Here is a 17,879-nt window from a genome sequence, read left to right as displayed (position 1 = left end):
TTTTTAACACTAAATTGGTTATAGATAAAAATTGCCGCTATATCCTACGCAGGAAATAGTTACAATTTGTTCTTATAAGTATTACCTGTCGAAAAAACGCTTCATTAACCTGGCTGTTGAAGTGTCACGAACTGGGTATATTTTTGTCGTATTACCCTGGCCTATTTATGCTTGGAATGTTTTACTTCCTCCTAATTTTCCGTTGGTAACGCTCGGTTGTTATGGAAATATCGATCCCTTTTCACTCATAACAAATTATCTCTTTTTTGAAAAATAAATATAATATGTTGTAAATTCTTCATCTCTATATAAATATGAACAATATTGTATCTGGTTTAGAACTGACGAGAGTGGACTACACAATAATAGGAATAACAAATCCAAACTGTTTGCAGCTGATACCTGCACAACCCAAAGAACCCCAAAGGGTGAGTTTGTATATCTATTTAGTGTGCATGTTTCGTTCTTGCAGTGACTACGTTATTCATGACATTTTATATTGATATTTCAAAGTCTTATTACATTATTGGGTCTCTCTCTCTCTCTCTATCTATCTCCCTCTTGTCGTTCCCCCATTACCGAGGATCGTGATTTATTCCAATTATTCCTAACAATTTTTTGAAGATATTCTTCTTTAGCGGCGAATCGATTGAGGGTAAAATTTGATTGATCCCCGCGCATGCGCACACCGACAGTATGGTATTTCTATTTAGCGTATGGCTCTATCACAGTTTTTGTATAAAAATAAAGATCACAATACATTAAAAAATAATAATAATTAATTTTTATAAACGAAAATTTAGTTGATAAATAGATATTGCCGATTTTCACAGTTACCTCGTGGATGTTGTTCTTGGTAGAAGTAGAAATCAAGGCTGCATTTTCTATGTCTGTACACCGAGAGAACAATTTCTTTTCTCCTAAAACACCGATTTCTTTGGGCAATATTTCTTAAAAGTTAACATATCCTATTAACTTAAACACACCGGTTCACATATAAAGAAACGAGTTTTTTAAACACAATTCAATAATTTCTTACAGATAATTTCTTCAATACTAAGAAATGCATTAATGGTTACATTTAATTTTCTTATCCTAAAGTTTTTATTTCTTAAACTGAAAAATACAAATATTTTGCAGTATAATAAATATAATGTTAAGTTAATCCATATTCATATTTGTGAACAAGAAATTTTCTTGCAATCAAATAAATATTTTAAACCACAAGAAATAATTCTTCAGAAATACTCTCTGTAGTAACTGTGGTTATAAAATAAAAACTTTGTCATTAATGCCGAAATGTTACTTGCAAAGAGATTTTCTTCCACAAAAGAATTGCGCAGATTAACTATTTATGATTATTTAGTCGTCAGTGTTTGTCAAGATGGCGTGATATGTTCATGTTCATATAGATGGATGTTGGATTTATTGGTGTTCTTTAAAAATTAACGGATACTTTGAAGGTACGTACATATATAGGTATTAAATAAAAGCAAATTGAGGAATTTCAGATGTATAATAATAATATTGTTGCGTATCCGAATGGTTAAAAAAAAACATAATAGTATCTTTATATGCTTTTTAGGTATAATGATGGACGACTCTGAAATAAAGGAGCTTATTATTCTAACTGGGAAATATTCCACAATTTACAGCTGGGACAGAATGATATAATAATATATAGCTTCAGAACAATATTAAGAAAGGATTTATTAACCAACTGCGGGGACTTCCAGAAATGGTAGAACTTCATACATGTAAGTACCTTTTTAAAAATGTGTATACTTATGTATCAACTATAATAGGTTTCTTGAATGTATCGTCTTCTAAAAAAATATACAATACAATGCTATATCAAACATGGCGGTTGCAACGCTGAGGATGTTTTCTGTTAATTTATTTGAGATAAAGAAATCAGTTAGTCTAAAAGAAATATATGTTTATGGTTAAGAAATGTTATTGCCGAAAATCGTGAATTAGTTAATATGTATTAAATGACTTAAATGTAAACTAATAATACTTTCCCGTAATAAAATTTCTTAATGATTAGGTATGCTGTCTCTTTTAGATTACTTATAAGAAAATTACATATTATTATGTCTGCTTCAATGTTTTACATTGGTTGTATTTTCCCTCTTGATTTTGCTAAACAATGTTTATTGTGTGAGTTAATATTATAATTAATATTTCATTAACAAAAAGAAAAAAATAAACAAAGATGTGTAGGTTAAATAATACCATGTTTGAACTAAATATGATTGATTATTATTAGTATTAATAGTTCTTATGTGGGGCCGTGTATTTGTTTTTTTTTTGTATTTCCTAAATTTGTCAAAATTAATATCTATAGATATCTTTATAAAAAAAATTTTATTAAAGTAAGTTTACTCTTTCTACATAACGATTTTGTTTTAGTGAATTGCTGATATACAAAGTGCTATTAACAAAAGAAGATGCCTCTCCATCCTTTTATTGTTGTGTAGAAGCCAGTGGTTTTAAGAGTGGAGAAAATATTTGTATGTAATAATAACGTTTTATATCTTGTTTTACTAATAAATAATGATTTTACCTTAACACAATGATTTATTTCGCCGTATGTAATATCACTTTATTTTCAAGAAATATTAACCTAACTCTAAATATACGTTTATCTCTGCGAAATATATTTCTTAACATTAAATACATTAATTATTAATAGTAAAATAATAATATTCCTTACTAAGAAATATTATTGCTCAGAAAGAATAGTTTTGTAATGTGTAGAAAATATATTTTTATGACTAATAAAATTAATTAGCATCAAGTGTAATTTCTTTCTGATAAATGGGTTGGAAGTTTGCCAGAAAGTGATGGTTCAATCATGTTTAAAATATATTTCTTTGGCTATAGTAGAATTTATTTGAAATATTTTAGAAAATTATATCTTACATACAAAGATATATTTTTTAGGCAATATGCCAAGTCGATCTTTCTTAAATACTAATAAAGTTTCTTTATGTCAAGAATTTTTTTCTCTCGGTGTACGTACGTAAGTTGCTATACCGTAGGCTCTGTCGTAGGTAGCACCCAGTAGATCATAGCCGGGGATTTTTCCTCTTGAACTGAATTGAAATTCGTTTTCTGTATGCGTTTCTTGTAATGCGACCAGATCAATATCGTTATCTTTTAATAGTTTTTTTAGAATTTGACATTTGGCTCTACTTATACGACAGTATGGTATTAGTGGTTATACGGGCTCTGATTGGGTGTTGAAATTTTGAAATGATCTGTCAATAATTGTTCAGTATGGAGATTATCGGTAAACAAAAATATTGTATAATTGTATAATATTAGTTTTTATTGATGTGTGGACAGAAATAAAATCAAATTTATAATTATAGTGACATTTTAAATAGTTTTGAAAAGCCGCAGGTAAGTAATTCTAAATGTTTCAGTTGGAAATACCTAATAGTTTCAATAACTATCTATTTGGAAAATGTAAACAAAATAATGTAGTTACCTATTAGTAGGCAATGCTTTAATTTACATAATCTGATTACGAACAAACTTTCTACAAATCTTCATCTCATATATTGTTTTCTTACACTATATTTTGTTGTATTTTATTTCGACAAAAATCAAACTAATAATTTTATTAAATTCATATAAATTTATGGTGTAAACGTTTAGTTTGTGTATATTCCCACATGACGTACACGCGAATGTGGTCTAGTTTGAAATGCCGTCAGCTTTCGTACGGCGCGGTAGACGTGAAGTGGGTTCGAGCCCCAAGCAAGTTATTATTTTTTTATTTTTTTTTTATAGATTTTATGATTGTAAGTATATTATTATATAATTTTTGAAGATATTCTTCTTTTTTGAAAGTGGTAGATAAGAAAGTTAGTTTGATTTTTAAATAAAATAAGTACAAATAACCTTTTAAGTATATTTACTTCGTTTAAATTACCTATTATATAATAGAAGAATATCTTCTTACGTGCGTACAAAGTACACACACATTCTTTTTTTTCCATTGGTCTCTATGTTCACCTGCTCTCACAGCTTCGAAGAATGAGTTTCCAGCTGAATTCTTAATTTGGTCGGACCATCTGGTTCTCTTGATCTTCTCCTCGGAACGTTTCCAGAAACAATTAATCTCTCCAAACTATCGTCACCTCTGCGAACTACGTGTCCGTGTTTGTAGAAATCGTTGCAAGCATATTGTGGACAGCCCTTTTTTAATCTCGAGCTGGTTTAGAATGGAAACGTTTGTCCTATGAGCTGTCCAAGGTATGCGCAGCATTCTTCTCCAGCACCACATCTTAAAGGCATCAATTTTTTGGCGCTCGCGTGCACGAAGTCCCAGTCTCTGTCCCGTATAGAAATATTGAGAATACAAGGGCATTCACCAGTCTCATCTTGATATTTTGAGAGATAGATCTGTCTTTCCAAACTTAGTTAGACGACTCATCGCATTTTTTGCCATACCAATACGTATCCGTACTTCTGCTTCACAGTTACCATCGTTACTTATACTAGACCCGAGATAGACAAAGGTGTTTACTATCGGGTATTCCTGTAACATGTTAGTCAGTTGAATAGTGTTATGTGGAATCTGTCGACCACCATTATTTTTGCCTTAGCTTTATTGATTTTCAGACCAACTTCATTGCTTTCGTATTCAACTCCTCGCAAGAGATCAAACATTTTTTGCTCATTTGCTGCTATAAGTGTAGTGTCATCAGCAAATCTTAAATTGGAGATTTTCCTACTAGCTGGCTTTCCTACCAGCATTATTGGCTAGTAGTACAGTTTTCCTTTTCTATGTAAATCGTTACCACATAGGAAAAAAATCTTTTGTACCATGACATTCATTTTTTTTATTTCTTCAGTCTGTTTTGTTTTATTTTTATTACATATCTTACATCTGTTGCATCTGTTGCACCATGATATTCATTTTTTTATTTCTTTAGCCTTTTTTGTCTTCTTTTACTATCTTTAAATGACTCCAACATTCTTCCTTTGACTGTCATTGTTTATCTTCTTCTTCTTTACTTACAAGGATAAGGTTTCCAACCTGTTCCATCCTCAGTCTTGCTCTCTTCTTTGCTGTCGTCCCACATCTGTTCTTCTGCGTAGTTTATATTTTACAACCTGTTTTACCAAATATATCTTGGTTCATTATTTCAAACAACAAACGAGGAAATGGCTCAAGCGCTTCAAAAAATAAAGAAAGGAAAAGCAGTCGGACCAGATGATATTCCTGGGCAAGTATGGAGAGCATTGGTAGACAAAGGAATAAGTTGGCTAGCAGGTCTATTTAATAGAATTATGGAAGTTGGACAAATGCCAGACGAATGGAGAAGCAGTATATTAGTACCTGTCTACAAGAACAAGGGAGACATACAACAATGTACAAACTACAGGGCTATAAAACTACTTAGCCACACCATGAAAATATGGGAGAGAGTAATTGATACACGGATACGTGAAGAAACCGAACTATCCGATAATCAATTTGGCTTTATGCAGGACATATCAACAACAGATGCAATTTTCATTGTAAGGCAACTGATGGAAAAATACAGGGATAAAGAGACCAACGCTAATATAGTATTCATTGATTTTGAGAAAGCATATAATAGAGTTCCTTGAGAGATTCTGTAGTGGACACTCAATAAGAAAGGAGTCCCTGGCGAATATGTAAAGATTGTTAGAGATATGTATGAGGGAGTAACGACTAGAGTTAGGACAGGTGTGGGAGAGACTAATAATTTCAGGTGAAAGTAGGATTGCACTAAGGCTCGGTGCTTAGTCCTTATTTATTTCTCATTAGTTTTGGACCAGGTAACTGCGAAACTACAGGGTAGCATTCCATGGTGCCTAATGTATGCTGATAATGTAGTGTTAATAGGAAATAGTGAAAGGGACTTAGAACAAAAACTGGAACAGTGGAGACAAGCTCTGGAGGAAAAAGGTTTAAAACTTAGTAGGACAAAAACAGAGTATTTGGAATGTTCATTTAAAGATGGATTTAAAGAAGGATAAAATTAGAAATGAGTATATTAGGGGAAGTCTCGGTGTGGCCCCAATTGATGCCAAAATGAGAGAGCACAGGTTAAGATGGTTTGGTCATGTTCAACGTCGAGACGTTAATCACCCAATACGAAGAACAGCTGAAGTGCAGATTCCTGGAAGGAGTAGGAGAGGAAGACCAAAGAAGACATGGGGGGAGACGATAAGGCAGGACATGTTGGTAAAGGGGATTAACATTGATATGACCCAAGATAGAATTATGTGGAGAAATGCAATTAGGGAAGCCGACCCCGCATAAGGCAAATAGGTCTGGATCCCGCGTATGAAAAAAAAAGTTGATTAATAGCAAGCTGAAAATTTGTTAATAGCTTAAGGGTGTCTAGTCGGATAAACTTTGATATATGGGAACACTGGAACAGGGGCAGTTTTAATTGTGGAACAGGTTAAAAATTTGGAACGGTCAGACCACGAAAACGGCACATTTGTTTTGTCCGACACAACAGACTTAAACTCTCCGAACAGAGATTAAACTCTCATGCAAAAATCAGACTGATATTTATCACCTGTCATAATTCCTATCATTTAACATATTCTACATGTTCCACTCATTGAAACACCCATTTGGTGATAAATAGGAGTCTGATTTTTGCATGAGAGTTTAATCTCTGTTCGGAGGGTTTAAGTCTGTTCTGTCGGACAAAATACATGTGCCGTTTTCGTGGTCTGACCGTTCCAAATGTTTAACCTGTTCCACAATTAAAACTTCCCCTGTTCCAGCGTTCCCATATATCAAAGTTTGTCCGACTAGACACCCTTAAGCTATTAACAAATTTTCAGCTTGCTATTAATCAACTTTTTTTTCATACGCGGGATCCAGACCTAAAAGGGAATGATGATGATCTTGGTTCATTATTTCAATAGGTTCTCTCCATGTTATTCATCGAGAAAATATTTAATTCGGTTTATGTATCTTCAGTTCTTATTTGGTTTCTTATTATGCATCCATTTGCATGGTTCATAAGACTAATTATTCTTCAGTGCTCTTACATTTTGTTTCTTGGGAGTAAAAATAGCTATTTGTATAACAAGGGAGGAAAGTGCTACTTTTTCTCCCGAGAATGAAGTTTACTGCCCGACGCGTAGCGGAGGGCAGTAATCATTCAAGGGAGGAAAAGGCATTTTACTCCCATGTTATACATATGGTTTTTCCACCTTCCTCAAATTAATAACAAGTCATTTTTCATTTTTATTAATTTATTTATGTAACTAACCACCAAAATTTATTAAAACTAAAACTAACAAGTAGGTACAATATAACTGTCAACTGTCAAATATAAGTAAAATTATTAATGTAAACATTGTTAAATCAAAATAACAATTTACTGTTTTTTACAATTCTGCAAAATACTGGGTGTTTTATAAATAAACGTTAAAATGTATAGATACTTACCTAATAGAAAATAGATATTGTACGGGGCGTCAATAAGTTATATTTCATGAATGACGTCACTTTTACTTTTCCTCCCTAGGGAGGAAAAATATTTTCCTCCCTAGGGAGGAAAAGTACAACTTTGCTCCCTACAATCAGGTCCGGAAAAGTATACTTTCGGTAGAGGTAGGTGGAAAAATTATTTTCGTATTTCCTTACTCAAACACACACAATAGTAATCCCCCACCTGAACGAACATTAGGGCATACATTTCGTTGGGGTGGGGGGATTGGTCCAGGTAGATCAAGGACGAATCATCCAAGCCCCAATGCTCTCCAGGTACTCCTCCATAACCTCCCTTATAGCACGCTGATGCTCTATGAGAGGCTATTATTATAATAATGCTTGTCAGATGAGAATCTTGGGCAAAAAGACTACCACTTGGCGTCTTCTCCGCGTGAAGTCTAGATCAGCGTGAGGTGTTCTAATTCCGAGGTCTCTTTTTCTTCTCGTTTTATGTTTTGTGTGTCCGAGCAACGAGCTTCCATAGGTCTACCATCGCCTTTAGGCTGAGCAAACAAGAGTCTCAACAATCGGTTGGGAAAATGGGCTCCTCTGGCCCGGTGTTTAATGTTTTATTAGTATTTTTTTTTTTGGTTGGCATGTGCCAATTTTTGTGTTAATGTGGTCCAACTCTAAATCAAATGAAAACAAAAACTGCCTTTATCTTTTTCATCTTTACTCAGATTTGAGTACCTGAAACTGTCTTTCGGTCCTTTTCCTAGACGAAAAGTCTTGGATTTAAATTATTGTTTATTATTTTTATTTCAATTATTCTAATTGTATAAAAGTTTTCATAAATTTTATAAAAATTGTATTTGTAAAAAATTTCGTGTTGTTGTCCTATGCCTGTCAGTAAATATTCAAAAATAAATAAAATAAAAGTTTAATTTTGACACCCTGTATTTCGGTTATTATCAACTATCGTACTAAGGTAAGTTAGCTTAAATCGACTTATTTTAATCTCAGGAATCTAAGGTTAAGCTATGGCCCATTCTTTATCAAACACCCTGTATAATTTAAAGACGAGAAGTCTATAAATAGTGTTTTTTGTAGGTAGCTGTTGCTGATGTCGATGGAATCTTGCAGGTATTTTCGGTGAAGAAAGAGGACATCCAGATTTACTTTAAGACTCTACCAGGCCAACCAATAGTGTCAGTTAAAGTTGCTGGAGCAACAGGTTAGTATAGTTGAATACACAAATAATAATATTTAGCAAAAGCTATTTGTATGCATCTAATTTCTTTACAAAGAATCAAAGATTATAGCACCAGGTAGTTACAAATTGCACTAGGCTCGATTCAGATTTGGGTTCGGATATTCTAAAAGACATAACTGAAAACTCACTCAGTCAAATTTTCAGTCCCTAGGTGCTTCTGGGGGGCGCGCTATGGAAAAAACGTGTTTTCATAAATATTTTTTTTAGACGCTGTATTACCGCAAAAAAAGGATGTGTGCGTATTTTATACGCTCGTAAGAAGTTATACTTCTATTATATGATTCCAACAAAATGAATATGTACTTTAAACAGTTTATTTATATTTTATTTAAATATTAAACTACATAATTTTAATACTTACTAATTAAAAAATTTTATCAAAACAATACCAAAAATTAAAAAATAAAAGAATAAAACACACAAAAACACATTGAAAAATGCCACAAAGAAATGATTTCTGAACAATAATTGTTGGCAAAAATGTTAACTAAATACGCATTTTCTGAAAAAAAATATATAACAAATATACTTACAATCATAAAATGTATAAAAGAAATAAAAAAAATTAAAAAATAAAAACTTGCATTGGGATTCGAACCCGCGTTTATTCGGGTGCTTAGGATTTGTAGTCGAAGCCTCTACTCATTTAGCCACTTACACGTACCTGTCAAATGCGAAGATAGACCAACTGAACGTTTTACTGTTTGACAGTTCTAAATTTAATCAAATTAGTTTGATTTTTGTGGAATTAAAATATTAAAATACAATATAGTAAGAAAAATGAGTAAATACAAAATGAAACCAATAGATTAGATGAAGATTGGTAGACATTTTGTTGGTATTCAATTTATGTAAATCAAAGCATTACCTACTAGATAGGTACATACATTTTCCAAATAGGTAAGTACCTATGTAATATTTTATTACAATACTGAAACATTTACAATAATCACGTACCTGTTGCTTTTAAAAACTATTTAAAAAGTCACTACAATTATAAACTTGCTTTTTTTCGATCCCCACAACAATAAAGCTGATATACACAACATTTGTTCACCCATAACCGACATATTGAACAATTGTTGACAGGTCATTGACGTCATTGTAATTACCCAATCAGAGGCCGTATATCGTTTGAGCTGGGCTCAGGATCAAGACTTTTGATGAATTCGCGCACATATAAATTTACTCCCAACGCTCCTAAAGAAGTATAATTTCAAAAATTTGAAAAAATATCTGAAAAAGCGTATCTTAATAATATAAAACTGCCTGATTTTTTTCAGATTTTTAGCTACAAAATTGAGCCCAGGAAAAATATTTGAAATTTTCAGTGATTTTTTAGGTTATGTTAAACACTCTGCATTCTTTAGGTTGCACTATTTAATCAATTAAGTAATTCAAATAATTTAATATTTTATTTAAATAATAATTCCCCATTAACGTTTAATAAAAAGATTTTTATTACACGTAAGTAGTAAGTGGCTTTGACGGCAGGTACTTGAGGACTGACTTTTGAGTTTTTCCCAAAAATTTTGCTAGAAGCGCTTCCTTGCGTACGGCACCAAAGTGGCGTGCTTTTTTAACATAAGCCCGTTTTGAAAAGCAGAACCTAAACGAGCATTTTTATAAAAGGTGTTTGATTTCCAAACTAAGGGAAACATTTTCTATCGATCACTACATTAAATCTTTTTAAACGTTAAAATAATTAATTTATTGAGCAGGGTACCATTAGTTGGACGATATTATTACAGTACAACCTGCCATATCCGGTCCTGTCATATTCGGACCTCCCCATATCCGGATGGTTCTGCGCCGTCCGGATCTACCGAAATCTACCGAGAAAGGCAGTCCTGCTGTTGGACAACGCACTAAAAGAAGAACTAAAAAATGGCGAAATAATGTATTATAGAATCTATAAAACGTGTCTATCGACGAAAGTTATTGACGACATTGATTACTGGAATGTATGAAGGAGAAAACGTTTCAGAGACTGTAAAAGAAGAAGTGGTCTTGATATCCGGATTTTTTCATATATGCGGATCGGTCTGTCGCCACATTGATCCGGATATGGCAGGTTTTACTGTATATATGAAATTCAAATAATCGTGCAGACAAATCACTCAATCAATTTTAGTACTAATTTTATTAAATTCTATCGATCACAAGAAAAATTTTATTTCTTAAGAGGATGGGTACGTATTTTCGGCTGCAATGCTATTCAAATGGGTATTCATTCTTTTCGAATCCTGAGAAAACTAATAAGTATTTTTGAAAAATTTAAACGCAGAATGAAAGATTACGTTATTAGCGAGTGCCGAAAGTCCCTGAGAACTTCTATAATGTTTATTTTAATAAGTTACAGGTGTTAAAAACTAAGAGAAAATTTAGTGTGATTTTTAATTTTAAATATCTCATTCAAAATAAACTTTTAATTCATTCTTAGGGACTTTCGGCCCTCGGTAATAATTTAGTCTTTCATTCTGCGTTTAAATTTTTCAAAAATATTTATTGTTTTTTTCAGGATTTGAAAAAAATGAACACAATGTCGGTGGTAATATTTCCAAATCTATCTTTGTCATACAATGCACTCAGTCGAATAGAATATTGTCAGCATATTGTCAGTCAGACATTGACAATCAGTGACAATTTTAAATATTTGACATGGCATCGGGAATATTTTGAGTTGTTGATTAAATAATGTTGATATATAATGTATTTGATAAATAATTGATTTAAGACGTGAACTTAATAAAAAGTTATTTATTGTGTATTATTTGTGGAAGATCCAAGCAGAGAATACATCAGGATAATATATTCTGTGATCCAAGTATTTTGTTGTTAAAGATGTTCAAAATTGTAAGCGTTCCATAGTTACAATATATTATTAAAAAATCACTTTAACACTTTTCCTCTTTTCTCGATTGAGTATTAGTTTTTGTTGTACATATAAATTATTACAATCACTGAATACATAGTTGGTGAAAAAATTATCAGTAGTAATTGCACAAGAGCTCTAAAATTGAGATCGAGTGCAATTTGTTGCGATTATTTCATGGATAAAACTGTTCAAAACCAAAATTTTATTGTAATTTATTTATGTAAGTACAAATTAGTACAATTAAACACAAAGTTGTGATACATATTTTACGGTTGAAAGTCATCACTTTTATAATTTTTAAAACATTAATTGGCAATAATGTCACTGAATGTATTTTTTCGTAGCAACGAAGGGCATCTGATGTAATATACTTGACGACGGGAAATTATCAAAAATTATCGATTTAATTTAGATTTCTGTAGCTTTCTATTGGTCAGAATCTCCTATGAATGAAATAATCACATTTATTAACTGAATTAATAATTTGCAATTATACAAATAACAGTTATCCAAGAACATTCAAAAGCCATCTCTTTAAAGTTCATCATGATATTGTCAAGTAGAATGACGTTCTAGTAATGTTTACATATCCATTCCGGTGTGAATTTTACTACACGTAATTTGCCGTGTAAAGACAGAAAAAGTAGGGATAGCCGTAAAATATTTGCGAATTATGTACCGATGGCCTTAAATGTTAAAAAAATTATTTTTTGACAGATTTTTGAGGTTATTTAGTAAAAACGCCGAAAACCCGGGGTTTTTGGGTTTTTGTGTTTTTTTTTGCAGCAAAAAAAATAATAGTTTTAATAGCTGATTGTGATTGTAAAGGTAAGAATACAGTCATATAAAAATATAAATGACCATTAATTTAGCTCTATGTTGTTGAGGTTATGAGTCAAAAACTTCAGATAAATACCAAAAAAACAGCCAAAAACGGAAACAAATTCATAAAAAAACATTATTTTAAAGTTGGCCAAAAATTTCCAACATAACGTAAAAAATAATTGAAAATTTCAAATATTTTTCCTGGACTCAATTTTCAAGCTAAAAATCTGAAAAAAAAATCGGGCAATACTGTATTATTAAAATAGCTTTCATGAATTTTTTCAGATTTTTTGCAGCAATACCGCGTCTAAAAATTTTTTTTAAACACTTTTTTCCATAGCGGGCCTCCAGAAGCACTTAGAGACTTGAAAATTTGGTTTGAGTGAGTTTTCAATTATGTCTTTTCGAATGCCACACCAAAAACAATGGAGCGTGGTGCAATTTTGACCATCTTATCCCGCTATAGCCTTTATTCGATATTAGACAACTCTATTATGAGTCGTTAACTCGTCACACCAACAAGATACTATTGCTCATTCATATGCAACAAGATACCTACAGAGTGGGATCGCAATTAGTGCCACAAATTCATAAGACGACAGGACAGAGCTGTCACACATTTCTAGGTCCCAGACTGTAGGTAATAAACTGCTAGTGAAACTAATATTCGCAAGAAGGTCCTGAAATATTATGTGTGGTCTATCCTATTGTATGGAAGTGAGACATGGGCGTTAAAAACCACAATGCTAAACAAATTAGAAGCATTCGAATTGTGGTACTATCGACGAAACCTAAAGATATCATGGGTTTCGCACACTTCCAATGAAGATGTTCTTCAAATGATGAATTTAGAACGTCTGCTCATAAACATCATAAAGTGGAGAAAGACAGAATACGTCGGCAATATAATTCGAGGACTTAAATACCATCTACTTCGCCTTATAATACAAGGAAAAGTTTAGGGAAAGAGATGGATTGGTCGAAAGAAACTTTCATGGCTGCGTAATATTAGACAATGGTGTGGTTCCACAGTAGAAGAATTATTTCGCGCAGCATCCGATAGAGAAAGGTTTCAGGAACTTGTAAACATGATGATGACCAACGTCTGAATACAGACACGGCACCTAAAGAAGAAGAGGTGAAACTAAAGACTTAAAAATCAATTTGGAATATTTAAAGATCAACTAAACCAATATATTTAAACTGCAATTAGATACATGGTACTTATAATAATAATAGATATTAAAAATAATTAACAACAAAAATGAATTACCCATAGTATATAATTGTATTTTAATAATGTAGGATTGGAAAATAATATGTATACCTAAACGCATCAACAACTTTCGGGCTATAGCCACGTGTGGATTTATTTCCTTGTGGCTGACTATGTTTATTCTTATTAATTATACACTTTGATCTTTTTTTGTCTCATTAAGATTTTATATTTGATTATTTTATGTATATTGTTATATTTATGTCGTATAAACATTATTATTTATTATATGGTGATAGGTAAAATGTAAAGCCTGTTTCTCAATCTTCTTTTATGATTTTTAGGAACTCCTACGGACAAAATATTTATAGCTTCTGGAAATGAAGTCAGAGGTTATACTAAGAAAGGAAAACTTTTTCTCACCTTTGATTCAGGACTAACGGAATCCATAAGTACCATGTAAGTATGATAAGCTAATTTAAAAATATAAAAGATTTTATAGCCCTTCTTCTTCTATACACTGTTTAAGACAAATTGTAAAGTTAGTCTTCTTCAAGTTCCATCTTTTACCTTCTTCTTCTTCTTCTTCTTGTACTTGTTATAGATCTGTCGATCTGTTAATTCCGACGTTGAAGTATTTCTTGAGAGGTAGACTGCCAGCCAGTGGCGTAGCGTAGTGGGGGCGGCACTTTTAAGGGGCGGCAAAATTTAACAATAAAATAATAAAAATATTTTGTAAATATTTGAACCATTTTATATTTTTATCGCAATTACAAATTCGGACCGATTGAAAGGAGCACGGAATTTTTCATTACATACTTATTTTGTGACGAATTCGGGGAATTCCTTTTCTTTGAATGATATTTTGTAGCGACTGGCAACAACGACTATACTGACTTGTGGGAATTCCCCTTTTATGTCTAACAATCAGCACAACTTTTTTCGGCACTTTAGAATATTGCCTATTCTTTTTTTCTCATCGACACATCGTTGGGAAGTTGTGATAGCAGCTACAGGCAAAAGAAGGATTCAAGACACGCGGTGGAGTGCAAGAGGCGATGTCGTAAATGTGACATGGCATAATTACAAAGACATTCTCGTCACTTTGGAAACACTAACTGAGGCAGGTGAAAGCTTAAACACTAGGGCAGATGCAGGTGCTTTATTAGTTTCGATGCAGTCATTTTCCTTTCTTTGTTTTTTTGGGCCTGTGGCAACCGGTGCTACATGAAGTAAATGATGCACAAAAATACAAACAAGGGGACTTGACATAAGATTGTGCGCACAGAAAGTAAATGCTTTTTGCAGATATTGACAGAAAAAAGAGAGAAATGGGCAAGTGGCGCTGTAGGTTATGCAAAAATATGTGTGAAGAACTTGGAATTTCCATAAAACCTCGGAGGCGCATAACAGGAAAGCATATTTTCGATGACGGAAAAATGAGTTGACACGAAAGCTATTTCCTTCATTAGATAGAGTTATTGTAGAAATTCGTGAGCATTTTCAACAGCAACAGAATTTAACGGATAAGTTTGTTTATCTAACGCCGGCTATTTTATTAGATCCAGAAAACACTGAATGTAATCTAGACTACGCATCTGATGAAATTAACGAGCAGGGTTTCAAGCTGGAAAAACTTCGACTGCGGACTTTCGTTGCTGCTACAGGCAACGAAATTGATTAATGCAGACTCACTTCAATTATTTAAATTTATTGTTAAATAAATCCTTGGATTACAATAAATCCTTGTTATCTTTGAAGATACTTATTTATTGTTAAATAAGTATCTTCCAAGCTGGAAGATACTCTGCCCAATATTTTAATAATGTTCCGAATATTTTTCACAGTTGCTATAAGCAATGCCAGCTGTGAGAGGAGTTTTTCAAAATTGAAAATGGTTAATACTTATTTAAGATCGATAATAAATAGGTACTCTAGACCAGGGGTTCCCAAACTTTTTGGACCACGCCCCCTTTTGTTGAAATGAAAGCGTCTCGCGCCTCCCCTTTACAATAAATTGTATGCGCCTAAATAGGTACAAAATCAAAACAAATAAGTATTAGCTTGAAAATAAAACATTTATTTATTCTGCCATAAGATACAATAATATCAGTTTCCATAAAATACAAAAATTATTAAAACAAGAAAAATAGATTAGGTTGGTTAGTGAGATGGATGTGCTTTCATTTTATTTACTAGTATGCCTATTCGTGGCTGAGTTTTAGTAAGCTCACAGCACAAGTCACTAGCAACATCAAGTTTATTCCGATACTTTGTTTTAATTGCCACAAGTGTTGAAAATCGCACAAATATTTACTTGAAAAAGGCAAATATAAATGAAGAGCTTCCCGTGATACACTAAGATACACTTTGAAATATTTTAACCAAAATGAAGGTTTGTCCATTACAAAGTATTTGGCAGAGGAATCATTCAAAAAATCATTTGGATTTATTTGCAAAGCACCTTCTTGAAGTGATTCAGGCAGGGAGTCTATGTTGACATGGATTGGATCAGTTGACAAGGAATGGGTTCTGTAAATAAAATTGTCACAAGTGTTTGGGAAGTATTTCGGAACTCTTCAATTAGGCTCTCCAAATGGTTTGATATTTGGATTTTTAAACTTGGTCCTTCATAAATGTTCTTGAAGCGTGTTTCTTCTGAGATTGGCTCTACTTTAGAGAAATTTGAATAATTTCAGGGGTTTGCTGATATTTTACGCCTCCAAAGTTGAGTAATTAAGCCTCCATCACAATGAGTAACTACTATATTTGAGTTTCCACCCTGCAGTTTTAGGTGAAGGCTGTTCAACGAGTCAAATATGTCTGACAAATAGGCCAATATTAATTGGGTAGAATGTTTTTTGAAGGCCATGTTTAGCTCATTTTGCTTTTGATGTTCCAAGGTGATTACTTCATCTTAAAGGTCAAATAATCTTGCCAACATGTTTCCTTTTAATAGCCATCGTACTTCTGTATGAAGTAGCAGTGTTTTGTGATCACTTTCTAAATTTTCACAAAGAGTTTTAAACAGTCGAGTATTCAACGCATTGTTTTTTATGTACTTCACTACTTTAATACACAACTTTAAGACAGCCATAAGTTCATTTAGAAGGGTTTTTGCTGACAAGGCTTGTCGATGTATAAAACAATGTCTCCGAATCACATCAGCATTTTTCTCTATTACTAATTACAAATAGCCTGAACGAAAACGAAGCATTGAAGTTGCACCATCTGTACATAAACTGATCTGTTTTTGCCAAGATAGTTCATGTTTGTCAAAAAACTCTAACACTGCTTTCATAACATTAATAGCTTTTGTCGTGGTCTCCAGTCTCCAACTCTGTAGAAAAGAGTAGCTCGTCCTTCATTCTTTCGTTTTGAATATACCGAACATAAACAATTAACTGATACATTGTGTTATGAATATGATAATATGATAATTATATGTTAGTACTCTCGTCTAGCTGAATAGCAAAAAATGGCGATTAGTTTACTGCATCAACTACCTGGTTTTGTATGTCTTCGGTCATATATCATCAATGCGGCATTTCACAGTATTGTCAAAAAGAGGTATTTGAGATAACTTTTGCTTACTCTGCGTTACCAGATACAGGTCAACAAGCGGTTAATTTTGAATTTTAGAAAAATAACTAAATTTAATTTAATGTTCAACTTGTCTCGCGCCCCCCTGATATGTCCTCACGCCCCCCAGGGGGGGGGCGCGCCCCCCAGTTTGGTAACCCCTGCTCTAGACTAACTAATTTGGCTATTTTGTCTATTGAGCAAGAGGTGTGTGATGCGATAGACATTGATGGTGCAATGAAAGACTTTGCTCTTAAAAAAAGTAGACGTATAAATTTTTAATTGAAGACGGAAGTTTTGTTTTTAATTCTAACAAATACTCATATTACCTACTTTTCAATAAAAATATAAAAGGGGTGATACACACGCGAGTAAGTACGCGAACTTATGGCTCGACGACCTTTTTCGCGCGTGTATCACAGCAAGTACGCCAGGCACGTAGCCAAAGGAGAGGTCCATGGGGTCCGGACCCCTCCCAAAACTGTCTCGGCTTTGGTACCAAGGCAGCAAATTTGTCCCCAAGGTATTAGGTATTATTCTTTTGAAAAAGTGAACAAAATTATTATTATTTTTTACTAGGATTATTTCTGTTTTTATTCAGTGTACGGATCAACTTATATCCAATTTAAACATCAGATTTATTTTCCCGCACTGC

The 17,879-nt window shown here is 32.8% G+C and overlaps 1 protein-coding gene across 1 annotated transcript in view; it reads left to right on the top strand.

The window, feature by feature from the left end:
- Positions 1-245: 245 nt before the first annotated feature.
- LOC114325642 (Bardet-Biedl syndrome 7 protein homolog) overlaps positions 246-17,879 on the top strand; it is an 87,108-nt gene continuing 69,474 nt past the window's right edge. Inside the window, exons 1-3 of the mRNA XM_028273755.2 lie at positions 246-428; positions 8,561-8,684; positions 13,987-14,101. Of these exons, the coding sequence (XP_028129556.1) occupies positions 315-428; positions 8,561-8,684; positions 13,987-14,101 (353 nt within the window). The 5' untranslated portion in view covers positions 246-314. The remainder of the gene's footprint in view (positions 429-8,560; positions 8,685-13,986; positions 14,102-17,879) is intronic.

The sequence above is a fragment of the Diabrotica virgifera genome, chromosome 8 (genome assembly GCF_917563875.1).
Source record: "Diabrotica virgifera virgifera chromosome 8, PGI_DIABVI_V3a".
NCBI classification, from domain to species: Eukaryota; Metazoa; Arthropoda; class Insecta; order Coleoptera; family Chrysomelidae; genus Diabrotica; species Diabrotica virgifera.
Note: the sequence above shows the minus strand (reverse complement) of the source record. Positions and strands in the feature narration are given on the sequence as shown.